Here is a 22,084-nt window from a genome sequence, read left to right as displayed (position 1 = left end):
CTCGTCACCAGCCAACTGGACTACGGAAATGCCCTCTACGCAGGAACCACAGCCAAACTTCAGAAACTACTCCAGCGCATACAGAACGCTTCCGCCCGACTCATCCTCGACATCCCCCGCCACAGCCACATATCCGCCCACCTGAGAAACCTGCACTGGCTCCCCATCAGCAAAAGGATCACATTCAGGCTCCTCACCCACGCACACAAAGCGCTCCACGACAAAGGACCCGAATACCTCAACAACCGCCTCTCGTTCTACACTCCCACCCGCCAGCTCCGATCAGCCGGCCTCGCCCTCACCACCGTCCCACGGATCCGCAGAACCACCGCCGGAGGAAGATTGTTCTCCTACCTGGCCGCCAAGACATGGAACTCACTCCCCACACACCTACGAACAACCCAGGCCCACCTCACCTTCAGGAAACACCTCAAGACCTGGCTATTCGAGCAGTGACAGCACCCCTTCCCTCAGCGCCTTGAGACCCTCACGGGTGAGTAGCGCGCTCTATAAATGTGATTGATTGATCATCCTGCCTACTCAACAACTCAAAACTCACTGCAGGCTGCTCCTTGGGGCTGCTCATCTGCTGGGAAAGAGAGTGTGTTCAAGGACAGCCAGAGGTGATGCGAGCCAGGCGAAAAGAGGCAGAACACTGAGACATGGCCTACCCACAGTAGTGGAGCCAGTGGAGAACAGACTGAGGGCAGATGCTGCCTGCCGCGAACAGGGACAGAGACCAATAGGACTTCGGAAATTTGCCGGCGCCAAATTCTGCAGAGTGGGGCCCGTGACGAACAGTGCCCACAGCCGCTGCAGGGAAAAGAGGTGGGGCGGGGGGCCAGGTGAGGGGGGATTTCGAGAGACAACCATGAGCGAAAATGAATTATTTATTTAATTTTCCCTCGTGGTCGTCTCTCGAAATCCCCCCTCACCAGCAGGGCCAGACTGGCAATCAAAACTGGCCCTGGCAAAGTGCTCGGCCGGCCCCCCTTGGAGGCGTTGCGACCGAGCTCTTTGCCAGGGCCGGTTTTCGGCCGATTTTGTTACAGAGCCGATTATGCTGCAAAAACGGCCCTGTAACAAAAACGGCCCTCAGGGTCCCAAAACCGGGCCCCACCCTTGCGGCCCACCGGGGGATCGCCCAGTGCCCGCAACGGCCAGTCCGGCCCTGTTCACCTGGCCCCACCGATCTTACCTGCAGCAGCCACGGCTGAGTGACCAGCTCCTGAAATGAACCACAGTGGCCGGGAAGAGGAGCTGCAGTGGAGTAGAGTGCGGGGGCTGCCGGCTCCCCACTGCGGCACAACCAGGGTTGGATTGGGATAAAAAATTGGCCTGTGCACACCAAAAAGTGTCCCACATTTGCATATTGCCTTTCTGCAAAACACTGCTTCAGCGAAGTTTTATGAAAAGGGGGTGTATTACAATGGTTGCCAAACAACTAATGGCATTGACAACATCATCAACTGAGGGGAACTCTCAGTGAGAGGCTATTAGATCATACTGAACAACTTTAATTTCTCATATCAATAATTAGTTAGGTTTGTCTAACACTGATGTCACAATTCTATTTTTAAATTAATCATGCAGGACTGTTAGGCCTGATATGCAATGGTCATACCACACCATCATGAAGAATGCCTACAGAACAGCCTGATGCATTTTGCAGAAATCCTGCTGGATATAGCTTCCCATAAACCCTCACAGTAAAAGGAGCAAATTTACCAAAAACATGCTTGTTATATGGAGTTTGAGCGGCTTTTAATTTAAAAAACAAGATATACTTTTGATCGCCAAAAATACCGACTGCCACTCCTTCTACGATTATGACCTTAGAAACAATGGAAATAAAATAATTTATTTTCAGCACATTTCCTGGTGCATCATAGAGAACCAAGGTTTAAGTGATGGACCTAAGTTTCAAATGTTTATTTTTGCACCAACCTTTTGGTCTTTACATAGAAAAGGATCAACCATGCATTATTTGTGCAAAATAAGTGACATACGATGGTAGGCTAGTGGAAAGAAGCAACTAAGGTAAGTTGTAGTGGGGGACATAATAAAGTATGATCGGGGTTACAAATCAGGAAATAACACCACTCAGTTCTCTTGCTGGTACAGGACAAGTTTTGAGTATTTTCAATTTCTGTGTGTTTGATAGCATGCACTCTCATTTAAGGGGTGCGAGGCGATGCACAGTAATATGCAAAACATCTCATGTTGAACAAGGAGCAAAAATAGTGATTTCGAAATGGCTCATGTACAACTGAATCAATGGGCTGGCGAGCCGTCTGGTTTTGAATTAACTGTATGAGAATAATTAGGAAGGCTTTAACTCCAAATAAAATACAATGCATTCGGTGGGTTTAGGTCTCCTACTGTGTACTAGCTTTATTCAGAAACAACAATTTAAATTCAGAAGAGCCCAAAGGGGGTGTGCAACCCAAATGGCAAAGCAGGTTATGTAAGTGGGTTTGTAAAGCATGCCATCACCGGAGAAGGTATCCTGGCACTGAATAGGGGCAAATCTAGCTAAACCTAGGGCTTAATGGGACTACTTGAAAAGCCAGGTCTTCACCTTTTTGGAGATTTTAAGAAGTGAGGAGGATGTTCGTTATGTGTAGCAGCAAGTCGTCCACACTTTAGGAGAGATGTAGGAGAAGGCTCCACTGTCGGATCTGGTTTTTCGTATGCGTGGAATGTGTGCAAGGAGGAGTCCAGACGAAGGGATGTGTCTGGAGGGTTTGTAAAAGCAGCTTGATGGTTGAGGTATGGTAGGCCAGTGTTATGAAGTGCCTAGAAAGTTGGAACTGTACTCGTTTGTGTATGAGGATCCAGTGGAACTCTTTCAGGTGTGATGTGAGATGAATGCGGTGTGAGAGGTTGAGAGTCATCAAGGCTGCAGAGTTTAAAATGGTCAGCAGCCTTCTGGTGACATTTATTGTTGATTGAGGCACAGAGGGTATTCCTGTAGTCCAGCTTGCTTGTGACGACGGCGCACATGAACATTTTCGGTGCCAATTGGTAGCCATTTGAAAATCTTGCTCAGGATATAGAAGCATGAGGCGATGACAGCATTAACTTGGGCCGTCATGTCGAGTTTGCTATGGATGACAATCCCGAGGTTTGTGGCGTGTGTGATAGGGGTCGGTCCTAGCTATGATGGCCACCTGGTGGAGTCCTATGGTGAACTGCTCTTCCCAAAGATCATGATTTTGGTATGTGGTGTGCAGGACCAGGCTGACAGAGTCCTTCCGGTTAGTAAGGAGCAGATTCAGCAGAGTGTTTGTCCTTTGATTCCATTGGTGTGTAAGCATTAGATTAGGAGGAGGGGGAGACCATGTCAAACATAGAAGATAGGTCTAGGAGGTTGAGGGCAGCCATGTCTCCTCCATTTAGAGTGAGGCAAATATAATATTTGGCAGTAATGAGCATAGTTTCCATACTGCGATTGAGTATGAAACCAGACTGAGTGGTGTTGAGGAGGTGTTGGTCGTTGAGGTATTCAGTGAGGTGTCTGTTGATGATTTTGTCTAAGACCATGGCCTAGAAAGATATGAGGGAAATCAGTCTTCCGCTGGTGAGTGTTGAAGGGCCCAGGGAGGGTTTCTTCAGCAATGGGAGGACGGCTGCATGTTCTGAAGTGTCAGGGTAGGTCATGGAAGAGGGGTTCAGAATGGGTGAGAGTATGGCGCTGATGGAGCCCTCTGGAGTAGCCATGGTGGGGGCAGGGGTCCGATGGGGCCCCTGAATGGATGAACTTCATGGTGGCGGCAGTTTCTTCGGAGGTGATGACTGACCATGTGGTATAGCATACAGAGAAAATATTAACATTTAATCTAATAAACTAATGTAGTGTGGACTGGGCCTTGTTATTCACACTGTTAAGTTAGCATAGGCTTATTAGAAGTTTAAACGCCATTTTTCCTTTTTACTGCTTTTGCACACAACACTGCATATAACTGTTGTTGTAAGTTAGGCTTGTGAAATGCTTCACATGAGACCGGCTTGTTTTCAGCATCCCTAGACTTACATCGTGACTCTAGTCTGCACACTGAATGCTAAAGCCTTCAAGGTTATCATAACAAGGTAGCAGTTTGTCCGGGCTGATCGGCTAACCTTCTAGCCATAACATATATGCAGCTGCAAGCCAACGCGATTCTGACGCCTTTAATATCACACTGTAGGCATGATTTCAGACACTTGGAACATTTTCCGTTTCCAGAGAGAAAGAGCTTTTGCAGATCCTGATGTGCTTCATCCCTTCTGATCTTAGAGGTATGGGGTCCCCTACACAAGCCTAAGAGACCTTCTTTAGTTTATAAAACATAGTTCCTAGCTAGGGAGGGTGATGTACTAGGCGCTATAGTACCTAATTTCACCATCATTGTAATATGATATCTCCTTTTGTGTTTTATGGAATTGTAACAATGCTGATCATATTATTTCTAATCACATGTCTGCTTATGTTAGCAAAGATACTGCATCTAAGGGCACGTCGTTAAAATAAACATTTTAACCTTACCGTGTCTCTTTTTTACTCCTGTTGTGGACTGGTATGAGAGTAGAACAAAAGAGTGTTCTTGCTTCCCACCATTCCTGAGTATAATCTAAGTTGCATGTTCTGGGTTGTCTAATCATTGGTTCCTTTGCTATAGGAGGAAGAGCTAATGTGACACTGATGCTGGTTGGTTAGGGTTTCTAGGCACTGAGGGAATGAGACTCGTTGAAGTGTTTGATGTAGTTTCCGATCTTGTCCTTGCTAACGTTAAGGGAGATGCGGTAAGCATCCAGGTGTCGAATGCTTTGTGCGATGTCCCCAATGCAGAGAAACCCCGTCAGTTACAGAGAATTATCACGGCGGCAAAAGACCGTTGGCCGCAATAGTCTAGGTGTTCAGCCTTTTGCCAAGACAGCGCAAAAGCAAACACAGGCGGCGAAGCCTGACAAAGATGATCGCCACCCCAGGTCCTAAATAGACTTGGATCAAAAATAAGAAACGGGGGAAAATGCGACAGAACCAGGGGTCCCGTTCCTCCTCGTCCAGTACCAGTGTCTACTGAACGCACTTATGTATTGCGCGACCGCGCTACGATTAAGTCACCTGATCGTTTTCAGGTTCCTGATCAAAGTTCTCCTTTCTCTTTGCAGGATTCATCGGTCTCACCCACTGGTGGAGGAGACGGCAGCCGATAGAGGGGTGCGAAGCAAGACCCTCCCCGCAAGACTGACGGTAAAGGCAATCAGGACGACTCTTCACGTCAGAGACCCCAGTTTCAGAAGAAGAAAGTTGCTGCTGTTACAGCGAGATATGCCACGGATAGTGAGAACGCAGCTTTGGAATCTGACATTGGCGCGGACGCTGTTGGACAGCACGGCAGAGATTACTATAGTACGAGAGGCCCTGCGTCCACTACTAAAGGTGACAGCGACTGACAAATTTGTTGTAGTTGAGACGGCTGATGCTAGAGCAGCTTACCCTGAAAGACTAGTTGAGAATGTCCTTTTAATTGAAGGTGACATACAACGTACCATAAAAGGAGTATTTTGGGAAACTCGAACTACTACCTATGACATTTTGTTGGCGGAGGTCGACTGGCCCCACCATTTGTTTTAGCAGCTCCGCAAGGGGAGGAGGTAATTCTCCCTGCTTTCGCGCACACAATGCCGAAGGAGCAGGCCATGCATTTTGTAGAAGATTGGGCTAAGGCGCTTGCGCCGGCTTTGTACCATACTCACTGTGGTTGGGACAAATTTTCCCCCAGACATGAGATTCCCTTACGGTCAATGCCACAGCCTCAACCCCAATACCCCATGCGACATGAAGTGAAAGCTTCAGTGGCTGAGATCCTTGAGCAATTGGAATATCAAGGTGTGATTGAAACATGTGTGTCTCCGATGAATAACCCTCTTTTTACTGTGACCAAGCCGGATGGCTCGTACCGTTTGGTATTGGATTACCGCCACCTGAACTCTCATTGTCGTACGTGTGCGGTGCAGAATACTCACAGTTCTGCATTAGTGGATAGTCTCGTGAGAAAAAGGGTTAGAACCACATTGGACATATCCAATGGCTTCTTTGCCCACAATCTGTCATCTATTAGTAGTCAATGGACAGCTTTTACCAGTGGTGGCAAACAGCGCCAATTCTGTCGTTTGGCTATGGCCTACAAAACAGTCCAGGCGTTTTTGCCGCCCGCATAGTCTCTTTTGAAGGGGCTCGACGCAGATGCATGTTCGTATGTGGATGACATTTATCTCACAGACGACAAATTATGGCCGCATCTGTGTCGTGTTGACCGCATAATTTGCAATTTTGCAGATTTTGGCTATAAATTCAACTTTGCAAAATTTCACATTGCAGAATACACGGTGTTGTTCCTGGGCTATGAGCTCAACAATGAAGGTCGAGGTTTGGCTCCCCACTTCTTGGAGAAATGCGCACAGCTGCGTGCTCCCACAACACTGAAAAAACTACAATCTTTATTGGGCTTTTTAAATTTTGGGCGTACTTATATTCCCGATTATGCCCAGCATATCAAGCCTCTTTACGCTTTGGTACAACCTACTTTCTCCAAATCGTGCTGGTTGCCTGAACATTCAGCCATCTTGCAATCTTTGCAGGCTGATCTTCTAGATTCTAAATTCTTGTTGACTCATGATAACCACACCAACCTGGTGATAAGAATCGTACCAGGGGCAGTGGGTTTCACGAACCTCACTTTTAATGGAGGGTGACACAGTCCCCATCGCTTACAAATCACACTTGTACACTTCGGCTGAGTTTCGGTTTTCCACTGTGGAAAAAGTTAACAGCAGTGCAACTGGCGATTCTTAAAGAACGTGCACTGTCGCAGGGAAAACGCATTTTAGTTGTTAGTCCGAATCCTGCCTTGGAGGCAGTGACGAAAGCCAGTGTACCAAATTCGAAGGCGTTGCACCCGCGGTAGATCCAGTGGGCAACGTCCTGGATGTCTCTGGATGGCTCGTTCATTTTTGATTCCTCTCTGCAGACTCACGAGTTTTTACAGTATGAATTGGTTCATCCTGTCCTCTGACCATGCGACCCTTAGACAATTTCCATTGTATCATTTACACTGACGGTTCCACGCAACCGGCTACGATTTCAAGACACGCCTATGTTTCAGCCTGCGCGATTGTGTTTGGCACTATAGTGAATGGTGAATTCAAGTCCGATGTTGTGCATACACAGACATTAGGGGACTGTACCGCCCAATTGGCAGAGCTTCGTGCTCTGATGCTTGCATTGGAGTACGCAGATCCTAGTGTGATGACTCTCATTGTAAGTGACTCTTACTACTGTGTTCAGTCATATAATGACAATTTATCCTTTTGGACTCAAAATGATTATCTGGACTCCAAAGGGCGCACAATAAAACATAAAATGATCTGGGTTCGAGTGGCAGAACTTAAAGAACGGCTTCCACTCGTTTTTGTAATTCATACTCTTGGTCATCAGCGTTTCGGAGTTCATGCTGTTGGTAATAGTCTTGCGGATGAAGCCGCCAAGACAGCAGTTACGACATATTCAGTAGCAGCAGTTACACTTTCCAAAAGTAAGATTGATGATTACATCTTGGCAGCTATTGCCGCAACAGAGAAGGGAGGTAATTACCCGAAAGGTTTCCCTTCTAAATACTCTCATTTAAATCCTGATAAAGTTCTTTATGTGAGAATTAACGACGTTGGTGACATGTTGATTCCCAACGCGGACCGCAGGCAGTCTTTGATTACAGCAGCCCACGAGGGTATGGCGTCCGAGCATGCCGGCTTATGTGTCTCTCCTTCAACAGCGCTACTGGTGGCGTGGATTGTACAAACGCGTAATTATGGTCCTTCATTGTGACATATGCCAGCAGATTAAACCTTCTACTGCTGGACGCCCGCCCCAGACGCAGTTGTACATATCTAATAAACCACTTGCGTGTGTTTATTTAGACCACTGCAGTCCTTTCTCTTCTGATACTGCATATAAGTACATCTTATTAGCAGTTGATTCGTGCACACACTTTGTGTGGTTGTGGCCCCATCAAAGTGCTGATTCTCAAACTGTCATCAGGGATTTGCACGTCTTTGTGTGAATGTTTGCGTGTGGAACCTTCCACTCGGACCAGGGTCCAGCGTTTGCCTCGAAGGCATACAAGGATGCCATGCGTTCATTGGGGGTCAAGTCAAATTTTCGTCTCCATATTGGCCTGAGGGCAACTGTGTTGTGGAGCGGATGAACCGTGACTTAAAGCAATCCTTGACAGCTAGAGTTTTAGGTACAGGCCGGAACTGGCTAGCCCACCTCAATAGCGCTCAGCGTGCACTTAATAATCTCCCTAGAAGGTCTCTGGGTGGGCGGACCCCATACGAAATGCTCTTTGGTATCAAAATGTTTGTTCCGGACCTTGAGGGTCTAGACATGGCGGTGTCAGCCGCATCCTTTGACGTAGATGAACACTACTGTTTTACAGAATCTAAAAAAGACCAGAGACAGTCTTGAAAAGGAACGTTTGCCCTCCACATCTGAAGATGCGTTGCAGATTCCGGTAGTTGGCTGGCTACCCCAAGTTGGTGAACTGGTGCGAGAGAAGATTGAGAACAAGAAGGAATTCGGCCACTCATATCGTGCTCCGGTTCCTGTGCTTGCCGTGAAGAGTACAAGAATAGTCAGTTTGCCTCCACTTCCTGGCCAGAAGGAAAACAGGTATATCTCCATTGACAATGTCAAACTACAGAGTGGCCGATTCTTATTAGTATGACACCTGCCGTCTCTTGTCCGGCTATGCTGCGAAACTCTGTTTTGGCTCAGACACCTGCTCCTGGCCATCAAGATGCGTACAGTTACAGATCCTTTATTGAATCCTCCAGCTGCTAATTCTGTTGATGTTACCGAGTACGCTTATCCCACAGAATTATCTATGCTGGACTTAGAGACTTGCATGGCTAATCAATTACGTTTTTCATTTGACACTAACTCTACCACATCAAAGTCTCCTTCTAAAGTTTCGATTTTTGCTGTATGGTTTAAAAAACATTTTTTAATTCCTCCAAAGACTTACATTTGGCTGGCGCTTTTTTCAATTTTTTTATTCATGTCCATTGGATTTGTGGTGTATTTTTTTCGTCTTGTGAATGGACACAATGTTAAAGAAAGAACTACAATTAGACTAACTGCTGGAACTTTGGCACCCCATTCCTCATCGCACAGAATGAAGAGGGACTAGACTTTTGTGAATATCACTGCTTGGCCTGTCTTAGATGGGATTGTATGGGATGCTGTTAAATTTCAAATCCATGGTCCAACGGAGGTTATTAATGTCCCTAATGTACTTTGTGTTTCTATGGGGGATGTGTTTAAACAAAATATTTGCTCGGATGATTGGGACGTCCAGGCCGTAGAGGCTTTGTTTTCTGATTTGAAATATTATGCTGCTTTTGATGCTGAAGATTTGTACTTGGATTCCGCTAATTATGGTGAATTGTACTGTTACCAACACTATGGCAATCATTTTCTTCACAAAACAAACATTTGGGAATGTGGTTAATTACACACAATGGGATCATTGTCCAGTACCTGTTGAAGGCAGTTCCAAAACTCTTTTGAAAAAGATTTCATATTTTACTAATTTTAATCAATCAAATCCAGATGCATTTTATTTTAAGATGACTGAGTAGTCCTTTTCCAAAGTTAGACTTACCCACACAAATTTGCTGTATTCAAAGTCCTTTATTGACCAATTAGCTGTAGGGGGCTATGAGTTGTATAGAGATACTGTTGATCTTAAATCTGTTTGGTGTCCTAAAAGTTGGCAAGTGCAAGGCACTGAGGCTTTGCATCGTGCATGTCTCATCCCATGCCATATGTGGTTTCTGAATTCGAATATTTCACAAACCACCTGCTCTGGATTGGCTACTTCTAAAGAATTGAATGCACCTACTGTTCCTGATTTGGGAGAATACTCAAATTGGGCTAATTACACTAGTATGTCCCTCAGTGACGTTCAGACTCTGTTACACAATTTGTCCTTTAACATTTCCAGTTTGAATACCCAAGGCTGGCTTTTATGGCAAACGAGTGCAGATTCATGCCAGCATCATTTTCTAGGTTTGACCCCTGGGTATACCCAAGTTCGGGTAGACCCCTGTTTTACGAATGACCATTTCGTCACCACCTATTCTGAAGGCAAGCTGTGCCAAAGCTGGCTTAGACATTCCACCTTAGCGTCAGTTAAACTCCATTTGTCCAGATTGACTGACGCCGTTGACTTGAATTACTTTGTAAAAGGTCCTGCAAAAGGCAGGTCCAAAAGATGGATTTATGCAGTTTACAATGAAGTTTGGAAACTGTCCCAAATTGAAGCTGCTTCTAGGCTACGAGCTATTGATCAAGCTAATTTGGAAAAAGTGCTTGCAGTTGTAGATAATAGCATTAACACAATTTCTTCCCGAATTTACACATTGGATAATATGGTTTCTTCTATTGTTGATATTGGGCAAGATGAAGTTTCAGTTTTGTCCCATGGTCAAAATCAATTGCGTTCTATTATGCAGTTTGCGTGGACTCTTCAAAAGTTAAACTCTGGGAAGGCGCCTTGGGATTACATGAACATGACTTCGCTATTTCTGCCTTTTAATTTGACTGTTAAACAACAATTTATGTCAATGAAAGATGCCACGTTTTCACTTTTACATATTGAAAAGTTAGAACCCTTACCATTTTCTGTGGCTGAGACCAATTCGGCAGTTTGGCTTACCACGGGTTAATTACACTACCATTTCCACAGTTTAAATTTGAAGCATGCATGAAGCACTAAGCAATAGGCAGATTTGAACCATTAAGTAGGGCCTATCTCCATGAGGTTTGGTCTCTTCCATTCACCTATAGGTGTGTGAGGGAGGGTAAAGAAGTTTATTTAAAAGGGGAAGATTGCCCATCCACACCCGATCACTCATTGGTCTGTAGAAATATACAATTGCACGGTTCATGCAACCAGAATGCGCAGAATTTGGTTTGTATTTTAAAAGGTACACCTGTTTCGGCTATTACGCCTACTTTCACATGGTTAGCAAACGGTAGTTATTTGTTATTGAAGATTGCTGTGGTATGCTTGTTGGAATTCCGTACATAGTTACTGTTTCCCAACGTGTTGTCTGCTGTAAGAATGTCCCATTTCCTCCTCCACATGGGAAGCTCGATGTAGCCACCTGGCCTTCTATTCCGACCTTGAAAGCAGAGTTCAACAAGATGAGTAGAATAAGAGCCCTTTTGTCTCAAAAAGAAGTCTCCCTTACACCTGCGTGTGAAACATTCGTCCTTCACGTTGCAAATACTCGTACTGAGGTACATGTCTTGTTAAATACAGATCTGCCCCTGCATTTTGCTGCTTTGATCCACACACTATTCAATGCCTCCTCCACTACGGGATTGGCACACTTTTTTAAAGTAGTGAGTTCTGGCCTTGTGACCTCGTTCCAAACTATATTGGTGTGATACCGGCATTTTTTCATTCTATTTTTTCCAGCCTGTTCGGCGGATTCCCGTTAAATCTTGCCTTAGGAGCAGGCGTACTACTATTGATTTTCTTGCTGAAAAATGGTTGCACGTCCTGTGCCTCTCAACAACCAGCCCCGGCTGCTCCTTCTTCGTAACCGGATGCTTGAATACGATGGATCGCTACCTCTAGCGACTCTGAGTGTGGCGTATGGTTTATCTTTCCGGTTCTCGTATTTTACGTGCGTGCAGCCCATTTTCCATTGCTTGGATTGTGCATTTGAATGGGCTCAGGATTTATGTCTCTGCAACACAGTGTCTCCTAACCCGGATTATGATCTACTGAGCAGCAGCGGTGCGTCCATTGGGGAGTAGGGGCGTAGCCCCACCAGCCACCATGGACCCGCATCGCCGCCGTCCGTATCTTCTAAACAGGTGAAATAGCATTGTAACTGTAATCGGCCGCCGGCGGGAATTGCGTAGGGGGGTGGCCTGCTGCAGCTTGAGTGACAGTCCACACTCAGGCTGCAGCAGACCGTCCCACTGGGGAACTTACAGTGCGCATGCTTGAGAAAGTGGTAAACTTTCTCAAGCATGCGCACTGTAAGTTCCCCAGCGGGACCCAGGGGTGTTTGTTTGCTGCCACAGCCCGGGTTTCAAAAGGGCGACAGGGCGAGCAGCAAATGTGCCCTCCTAGCGCTGCTCCAGTGCCAGGATTGGCTGGTCCACCGGCGCAGCATCCCATTGGATGCCGTGCGTGGGGGTGACAGCGCGCGAGAGCTTGGCACGAGCGTCGGAGCGGGAAGGCGGCACCGGGAGGTCTTCATTAGAAAAGCGGAAAGCCTGCGCTGATCTAGAAACGGAGGTGAGTTGAGGCGTATTTTTTAAAAAAACAACCTGCGGCATGAGAGAATTGGGCGAGCTGGCTGCACTTTCTCCCCTTTCACTGTTTGCAGCTTTATTCTCTCTTCCATGAAATTTCACTGTCTCTCCGCTTAGTCATAATAGACACGGCCTTGTTAATGGTCATGCGTGGAAAGCAGTCGGTCATGCATGTGATTATCACACAGCCGGGGACGACGGTCGCCTGATAAACTGCAGATTTAAACTGCAAAATCGCCTATCGAGAGGAATGTTTTTAATTTTGCATTTTGAAAGACCTTGTGATGGCGCAGAAAAGACACACGCGTTGTCTTAATCATTGTCAAGAACTGCAGAGGGTCACAAGGGTTAAGGGTAAGTGAATGGCGTCTAGATGAAGAGTTGAAGTGACTCGGAAAATGAGGAATCTGGTTCCTCCTCGCCCGGGGCAGCCACTCTGCCATGACGGCTTCAGGAGACATCACTCATGTGTGGCTTGGAATGTTCATTTATCTCTGGAGCACGTGAAAAGCACACAGGGGAAAAGGGAATGCCTGGAGTGATAAACACAAAAGTGTCTCGGACATGACAGGGAGACATACACAACTTCATTTTTATTAGGAATGTGAGCCTTGGTTTCTTTTAGCATCAGTCAGAAGAGCACAAGCTGGTAAACCATTTCATTGTGCACACTTTATCAAGATGTATATTTATAAACCGTTGCATAGAGATTGTAGAGATGATGTTGGCTTTTTACGGAAGGATGCTTAGGGTGCTCTAGAGGAGATTTGACAGATTTGGTTATTACAAGTAGGCAGAGAGACCCCCAGCACATCTTTCGGGGGTTCGTGGGTACTTTGAGAGTGGATAGGAATGTCAGACCAGTGTAAATGCGGAGGAAACCGTCGTCTGTGTATCCGGTGACAAAGACAACTGTACTAAAGCTGGATGAAATGTCGCAATTTTTTTCTCATGTAATTTCATGAAATTCCATGACAATTCGGAGAAATTATACTTTTGTTTTACCTTAGCACACACCTTGTGTTAAAAAACCTCGCGAGAAACTGGCAGAATACGGATTTGTGTAGAAAATGTTTCAGACATGTTGTACACGAGCCAGTCTCCGGAGGGTATCTTGCCAAGTTTTTAACAGGGGCGGGCGCTGAAAGGCTCCCTAAATCACTTGTAATGATCCTGCCCCTCCCAACATTCGTGGGCTGAATAGGGGGTACATGTTAGGGTCAGACTGGGGCGCAGCGTCTAGCTCTCTGTCAGAAGGCATTCCGCGGAGTGGCATTACTTAGGGTTTAAACGACATCGACTATTGTCACGAAGCCAAACAGCAAATACTCGAAACGCATTAAGGGACACCTGGAAAAATATTCTCAATTATTTTGGCAAATAAACAAAAATCCGAAGAGCTTGTTGGTCCTGAAATCTGAATCATTATTTATTGCTTTAATCCTACAACTGTGCAGACGGGCAGCCAGACTTGCAAAGCGCTCTGAGTCCATACAGATTGCAGGCGTGTGCTATACAGATGCTGAGTATCTAACATAACAAGCTCAGTGAGGGACAATGGTGCAGTCTGCATGTGGCTGGCAGTGATGCCAGGGAGATTCTTCAGCTTGAGATGGTGTTTCAGGGCTATTTTGAAGATGCTCTGGGAAGACGCACAGGCTATGTTGAGTTGAAGGTTGGTCCAGTGTTACAGAGCCTGCAGTGGTAAAGACCTGGAACTGGACCAGGTTCCAGATCTTGTCAGACAATGATTGCTTTGATATTAAAGGGGGCTGGCAGCATGGTAGAGCGAGAGGGCCAGCGCCAGTAAAGGAGGCGGACAAGGCTCCTTTGTCAGCTGGAGCACCTTCAGCCAGCTCCAGTACCTAGACATCAGTAGCCAGGATTCTGGGACATGTAGTTTTGATTTTCAGCTATAAGGCTGGGCTTCCGGGTCTCATTGCTATTTGCTGAACAAGAGTTGTTGAGAGGAACTCTGATAATGTAGGGCCTGTTGGCAAGACTTAAATGGGCGAATTTGAATATGACACTAAGAGGAAACTTGTTCAGCTCAACTCAAGCGACAACAACGGCGTTGCACTCACTCAAACCGCAAGCACAAAAAAATGAAAACAAACGCCCAAATACAAAACAAGAACCAGCGCAAAGGCACAAACAGAGGCATTCAGATACCAGCTAGCATGCAGCAGCACACTGACAGCAGAGTTTGTTTTGGATGTTGGAATAGTGGCCCTCGCCCTGAGCACTAGTCTCTGTTCGGGGAGGAGGCAGAGGGTGTTGATTGAAAGTGTCAGACTGTCAGAAGATAAACTGCCCGAATGTGCTCCTTCGAACGGGGCCGATCTGTATCTTGACTGCGGGGACAGCAAGCATAGCACAAAATAAGTAAATATAGCACACAAACACAATAGAAATGTGGAAAGTCTCTGCGAGCCAGCAGCCCCTCCACTCCAGCTGGCACAGGAACCACCTGCCATGTCCGAGAAAGTGACCATCTGAGAAAGTGACCATCTGAGAAAGTGACTGGGGATGTTACAATGAGACGGGCACTTCTTAGCCAATGAAATGACTATAACATGCAATGTTCCATTTGAGAGAGAATGACCCTATTTTTTCGGCAGTAGCGGTGACGTTGGGCGCGTTTGACGTTTTCCTGAGGTTTGCCTGCTCCCGGCCCGGCCTGTTGGCACATACAGTTCTCCCTTATTCTGGAACACATTCTGTGCCCGGGCGCCCTTGCACGCTGGCATGTGCCATGTACGCAAGATGTGTAAGGCGACAGCCGCAGCACCTGTCAGCAGGGCGCACACAGCACATGAAGCCGGTCCTGAGTCACCCGTAACCGCGACCCACGGTCACAGCTCGGCCTCAAACCACTGGTGATGTCACTAATAAACAAGGCACCTTTACATTGTGTTATTATTAGACTTGTTTTGAAACATGCACAAAACGGCAACAACAATAATTATACATTCCTCTCATTCTTCTGAGGTTGATACACTGAGACCTGTTAAAAATGGGTAACAGCAGAACACCTGTTATTTAGAGCGCCAAGAACAAAAACACCTGCGGTGAGGGCTTATGTGAAAAAACAGGTTGCATTTGTAAGTAAATATGTTGTTACCCTTAAAGGAGCAGAACAATAAACTGAATGATATATTATCATACATATATCTATTTCTTTTATCTCCCTCGGCTTCGCAGATAAATGTAGGTCGATGTGTACTGGTGACTTCTTTGCTTTACACTCAAAAAAACCCTGGTGACCTTCCGTGCTTCCTCATTTGACCCTCTGGTGTGAACTTGGCCAAATCACTTTAGATCCCTGGGATCAATGTTGTTTATGATGTATTTTGTTAATCCAGTGACGCTTTCTATTGACCTCTATACAAAGCGTAGCTAATTGATACAAAAGGGCAAAGGCCGATGAATATTCACATTAGGAACAGCTGCTGAGTACAGAAATGGAAAGTTGGCAGGGGAGGCCTCTCAAAGATGGATTTCGGAGAGGCCCGGCACGCACACAGTGTAGGGTGAGAACCTACAACAGATAGGGGGGTTCTCTAGTTTAAGAGCTACAAGGGACAGATTATTTGTTTTGGGAGGAGGCAGAGCAACGTGATTGTGTGATGCTAAACAAAGCTGAGAGCGAGAGGACAGACATGGTTGAGGGAGGGGGCCTGGGTGCATTTGAGCACAAGACAAATTGGAAGCAAGGATGATGAAAAGGAGAGATCCTGCCGCTCCATTATGAATTCAGTACTCCAGGCTCCTTTCTTGGTTTGTCGATTTTCCCTAAAAGAAAAATCTACAATTTCACATGCGTGCGTTTCAATTTACATAAAGCACGACCTAGGCTCATTAAGCTCAGAATAGTGATGAAACACAAACATTTCCCTCACTACAGGCACTGCTGTATTGCAGGTTTCTTGAATACCCAGGGATGCATATTAGGGCAGTATCTGCCTTTGATTTATGAAGTGAGTTGATGACAGCATACCTTTCAATGTGGCATGCAGACCGGCCAGGTTTATCATTTATATCAATTTTGTCATGTTAGATGTTGTATTTACTACAGGTTGTGATTCCTACATAATTGATTAGTGACATATTGGTCTTGCTGAGGATGGAGCAATGGAGATTGGGCAAAAGATGATGGCTATGACAGCAAGTGTCCTATTATTTAATTTTGGCAATTCACCTTTGCATTTAGATCTCCACATGCTTTTGGATGTATGAATGGTGCAGCGATTGACAACGCATATCTAATTGTCAAAAGACAAGGGCAACATAAAGGGGAATTTAGAGACACCTTCACAGATCCATTCTGCAATGGTTTTTTAGGATATACTTGACATAACTTTCATATTGTTCATATTCAACTTCTTACTGAAGTGCATATTGCTCCAAACTGTCATCCCTTTCTGGTCCATGGCTATGCATACACACAAATTAGAAGATGTAACACACTAGTCTAGCAATCAACAGCGAGGGAATAGCAATTTAAGAAATCAGCATGTTTTCCATCCAGTGGAGTTATGGTAGAGTCATTTACATGTTCAAGACTGCTATACAATCAGCCAGTCTCAGATTCCTGTATCTAGCAGAAAGGGTATGAAACCAGCCAGCATGAAAACAGGGTACACATTACATTACCAAGGGTTCATTCCCTGCCCGTAAAGGCACATTGCCTGATCAGTCAATGTGTTTACTGTTACTGATCATCTGTGTTCCTCTCCATATTGTTGTGATGTTAATGCTATTGGTTTTACTGGAAATTGTGTTGTATTTACAGAAGTGATATAGTTGAAGTAAACGCCACTTTACGCCAACCCCACCCACTGGGAAATAAAAAAAACATGAAAATTAGATATGGACTAGCAGGAAATGGAGCCTCTCCTGGGTATTGCTGGGGTGAAAGCTTCATTTACTGGGATATAAAGTAACAGGATCCTTCATTTGCCATGAACAGATTTTCCATGGGTTGCGGAAGCTAATTAGCAGACTGGGAGCATTGCTTTTATTTTCCTTTAGTGTAATAGGCTGGCTGGTGAAGTGCACTTCCCATAGTGTGCAGTCACTTCAATTTGCCTTTAGGTGACTACCTGGCTTGATGGTGGTTTTCTATTTGATTTCATGTAACTCCTTGTCTTGATGAGTGCATTGGTTTTAGTTTTTTGAGGTAACTGCTTCACATGCTGGTTTCATCACACAGCTGATACCCACCCTGAGAAAGCCAGAGCTGCCCCGTTAGTGGTATCAACACCAGTGCGCTTAGGTTCCTTACAGCTCCTTCACTTGAAGTGGGTTACCACCTACCCGTTACTTTTTGTATCCTGCTCGTACCAAGTCAGATCCAGACCCAGACCAGTCCCCACAGTTGCTCCGGATTAAGGGACATTGTCATGTCATCTCAGGCGTGATGTAAAGACTCCCAGTGAGCTGAGGACTCTTTTGGCTCAAGAACCAACTAGCTGGAGACCCTTGTGGTTGTTTAAAGATTTAAGATCAGCCTGTAACTCAGTCTTGAGCTGGGTGGGTGACCTCGATTACAAAGTGGCTGTGCCAGATGTCCCATTATGACCCCTGTTGCCTGTCTCCCCTTCAGACGCAGAGGGCATAAAACTGGGGGGTGCTAAACCCTGCCAAAAAACTGAGGGGTGACCCTAAGAGCACAGCTGCCATCCAATCAGGGGTGGGATGCTTTGGTGTGCTGGTCTGGTTTTCTGGGTGCATTGGCTCAAGTTTTTCCCATGTAATTGATTGGGTGTCTTGGTAAGTTGCTTTTATGTGAATGTCTGACTTATGACTGCGCATTCCTTTCAGTGTGCACTTGCTTCAGTTTACTTTTTGAGTCACTGTCTAGTTTGCTGGATGTATTGCTTTCATTTTTCTTTCATTAAACTGTTTGACTTGCTTGGTGCTTTTATGTTGGTGCCTGCATGCTGAAGTGTATTCTTCTTCAGTTTAAATGTATGTGACTGGCCTGTTGACTAGCACCCTGCTTTCAAAGTGAAGGTTCACAGGTTCACACTTGCTTTAGTTTACTTTTGTATGGTTGACTGCATGCACTGTTTTGCTGGATGCATTGCTTTAAGTTACTACTTGATGCATTGCTTCCAGTTTGCTTTCAAGTAATTGCCTCTCATTTTCCTAATGCTTTGTGAAGGCTGTTTCCCAACTGCTGTGCAACTTCTTCTACTCTTAGAGCTGAGATTTTCATGAAAGTCTTATAGTCTGAGTTCAGCACCTGAGCGTAATAGGACGAAATGTATGAAGCTCTGTGGTTATACTGAATAAGCAGCTACCTATGTTATGCCATCTATTAATGTAATAACTGCACTTTCACAATTGCTTTATTAACCTTCCTGCTTTCTCAAATTTGCTTGAAAATGCATGATTTTTCTTCTTTTTTTCAAAATTTTCTTGGGGGGGGGGGTAATCCCCCCAAACCCCCCTTTTGGGGTTCAGGCTCGCTCGCTCGCTACGGTGCTGTATGCAAATCACCACTTTGAAATGTCACCCACCACCGCCCCTGCTACTGAGTCCCTTAGTTGCTCATGAACTAGATTGTTCTGGAGTCGGGATTATGGCCTGCGCAGCGGCTCATGGGGTCCTACGCAATTGGAACCTATGGTCTGCAGCCCAAGACTTTCTGGCACGCAGTTATCTCGAAGAACACCTGAGCTGTCCTCTGATGGTGCTAGAGGCTCCGGCTGTTGAGGAACATGTGTGTTCTTTTCCATTGATTAATTGGATGGCAGAAATGTTCACAGATGATAACAACGATTTCCTATTGGAGGCGGTTGCAACGTACTGTGCCTATACGCTGTTGGACTGAAGTTGAGACTTAAGCTTCATAGACACGTATTGGTTTGATGGCCTTTTTCCGTTTCATTTTTAACTTTTCATAACTACACAAGTTACATGTGTTTTTGACAAACTTGCATCCCTGTTGGGTTCTAAAAAACAATTTGTTGGTTACTAATTCGGATTTTACTCCCAATTATCCACTTTGGTGAACTTTTTGAACTTGGTTCTATCTCTTTTGAACTTGAATTCTGCGTTCTGAAAATTTCCCCCGCTATTGTCCGTTCTCCGATCAAGGGACGGTGTAGTGTGGACTGGGCCTGGTTATTCACACTGTTAAGTTAGCATAGGCTTATTAGAAGTTTAAACGCCATTTTTCCTTTTTGCTGCTTTTGCACACGACACTGCATATAATTGTTGTTGTAAGTTAGGCTGCGTGAAATGCTTCACATGAGACTGGCTTGTTTTCAGCATCCCTAGACTTACATCGTGACTCTAGTCTGCACACTGAGTGCTAAAGCCTTCAAGGTTATCTTAACAAGGTAGCTGTTTGTCCGGGCTGATCGGCAAACCTTCTAGCCATAACAGATATGCAGCTGCAACCCAACGCGATCCTGGCACCTTTAACATCACACTGTAGTCATGATTTCAGACACTTGGAAGATTTTCCGTTTCCAGAGAGAAAGAGCTTTTGCAGATCCTGATGTGATTCATCCCTGCTGATCTTAGAGGTATGTGGTTCCCTACACAAGCCTAATAGTCCTTCTTTAGTTTATAAAACATAGTTCCTAGCTAGGGAGGGTGATGTACTAGTACCTAATTTCACCATCATTGTAATATGATTTCTCCTTTTGTGTTTTATGGAATTGTAACAATGCTGATCATATTTCCAGTCATATGTCCGCTTATGTTAGCAAAGATACTGCATCTAAGGGCATGTCGTTAAAATAAACATTTTAACCTTACCGTGTCTCTTTTATACTCCCGTTGTGGACTGGTATGAGAGTATAACAAAAGAGTGTCTTGCTTCCCACCATTCCGGAGTATAATCTAAGTCGCATGTTCTGGGTTGTCTAATCATTTGTTCCTTTGCTATAGGACGAAGAGCTAATGGGACACTGATGCTAGCTGGTTAGGGTTTCTAGGCACTAAGGTGAGTTTTTTGGTAAACCACAATTCACTGAGGTCCTGGGTCTCGGTGCACAGTTCTGTGTAGGAGCAGAATCCCCGCTACACTAAGTATAAAAGCAAAAACTTCAATGATACAATAGGAACTATCATTTTAACAAAACATACCTTAGCACCAAGCATGATGGCACGCTCTTGTTCAAAGGTGCGTTGTTTCTCTTTCCTGTATCCAGTTATTCCAAACCTGTGCACTTCCAAGCGGGCCTGGGAAAATAAAGCAGAAATGAAGAAAAGTAGCTGCACGCCAGAGAATTTGGTACACTAGCAATTACTGATAACATTTCAACCTTTTCTTAACTGTAATTTAGCTTCTTCTTGATGTAAGCTTGTAGTAATGTATGTCAGCCTGAAGTAAGGATGTTGTAGTATATTCAGGGAGCTATTTTGGGGCATCCAATACAAATTTCCCTTACGGTTATCATTTTTGGCATATTAAGTGACATCACTGGCTTTAATAGAGGTTTTCTATTCTTTGCTATATTAGCCAGACGGGAAATATGCAAGAGATGGGTCGGGACTATACCCCCCACACATTCGGACTGGTTATCCGACTTATATAAAATTTCAAAGACAGATCTAGCTAGATTGAAGAATTCCAAGAAGAGAGCCATCTGGAACGGTTAGTTAAATTGGACCTCAGTCTTCTTTTTGCCTTATGATTTTTGTGAATACTATATAAACATCATGTTTTTTTGTCCTATGATTAAGCCTCAGTGGAGCTCTCAGACTGTGCTGGATTGTGCTATTACTTTTTGGGTTCCAGTTTGTTTCGATCAAGGTAAGCCACCGGCATTAGTCTTCGGTTCTAAAAAATCTGAAGAGAGCATGACCATCCTCTTATTAAGAACGGGAGGTCAGTAACTGGAAGGAAATAGGTATGCCACTGGTAGGAGGGGGACCAAGGGTGGAAAAGACTACCCTATGGCTTACTTCTCTTAACTGAGCAACAGTGGCGACCTTCTGATCTCAATTTAGTTGGGGTTGGAGGCGAATGAAGAAAAAGAAAACAAGGATCACGTCAACTATGGCGAAGGGAGGTCTGGAGATCTCAGGTTCTGAAGGGGCAGGGCCGCCCGGGGTACAGTTCAAGCTGGTCCAACTGTGGGTGTCCAACGACTACCTGCATCGGGAGGGAGTATTGCATCCTCAAAGAGAACCTCGGGGGCTGAAGCCTAGCATTTTCCACAGGTAATCTATCAGTGGTTTCCATAATTTAGTAAATTTAGTGTCCTGGAGTTGTTAGCGCACTGTGTGTAATTCCATTGCCACTGTAGGAAAGGATATTTTTATAGAGTCTTAACGTGTGTCGCTTCAAGTACTTTATTTCTTCTTCAAGCTGCAGTAATAAAACGTTGTTTGTTTTATTAACCCCTTCAGTGCTAATGACAAGGGTAACTCGTCATGTAGGGCCCATTGATTTCAATGGAAAGTCAATGGACCTACATGCACACCCCTTAGCAGCCAAGTGGTTAATATTTACCTTCATATCTATTAGGGTACCTCTAAGTGTTGCCTTAAGAGCAACCCAAAATGTCTGTATGTTTATGTCAGGTGAGCAGTTGTCTATTATATCATTTGAAATAAGATCTTTAATTTTCTTTAAGTTGTCTTGGTCAGTCAAAACATCATTATTGAAATGTCAAATCCTAGTGGGTGCCTCCGTGTTGGTACCGGCGAGGAGTGCATTGATACATTAGTGGT

General features: G+C 45.1%; 1 protein-coding gene across 1 annotated transcript in view; it reads right to left on the bottom strand.

Moving 5' to 3' along the window:
- FSAF1 (40S small subunit processome assembly factor 1) overlaps positions 1–22,084 on the bottom strand; it is a 201,014-nt gene that overhangs the window by 94,450 nt on the left and 84,480 nt on the right. Inside the window, exon 4 of the mRNA XM_078649087.1 lies at positions 20,492–20,587. Within this exon, the coding sequence (XP_078505213.1) occupies positions 20,492–20,587 (96 nt within the window). The remainder of the gene's footprint in view (positions 1–20,491; positions 20,588–22,084) is intronic.

This window comes from Lissotriton helveticus, chromosome 6, assembly GCF_964261635.1.
Source record: "Lissotriton helveticus chromosome 6, aLisHel1.1, whole genome shotgun sequence".
Lineage (NCBI taxonomy): Eukaryota > Metazoa > Chordata > Amphibia > Caudata > Salamandridae > Lissotriton > Lissotriton helveticus.
This window is presented reverse-complemented; position numbering and strand designations above follow the sequence as displayed.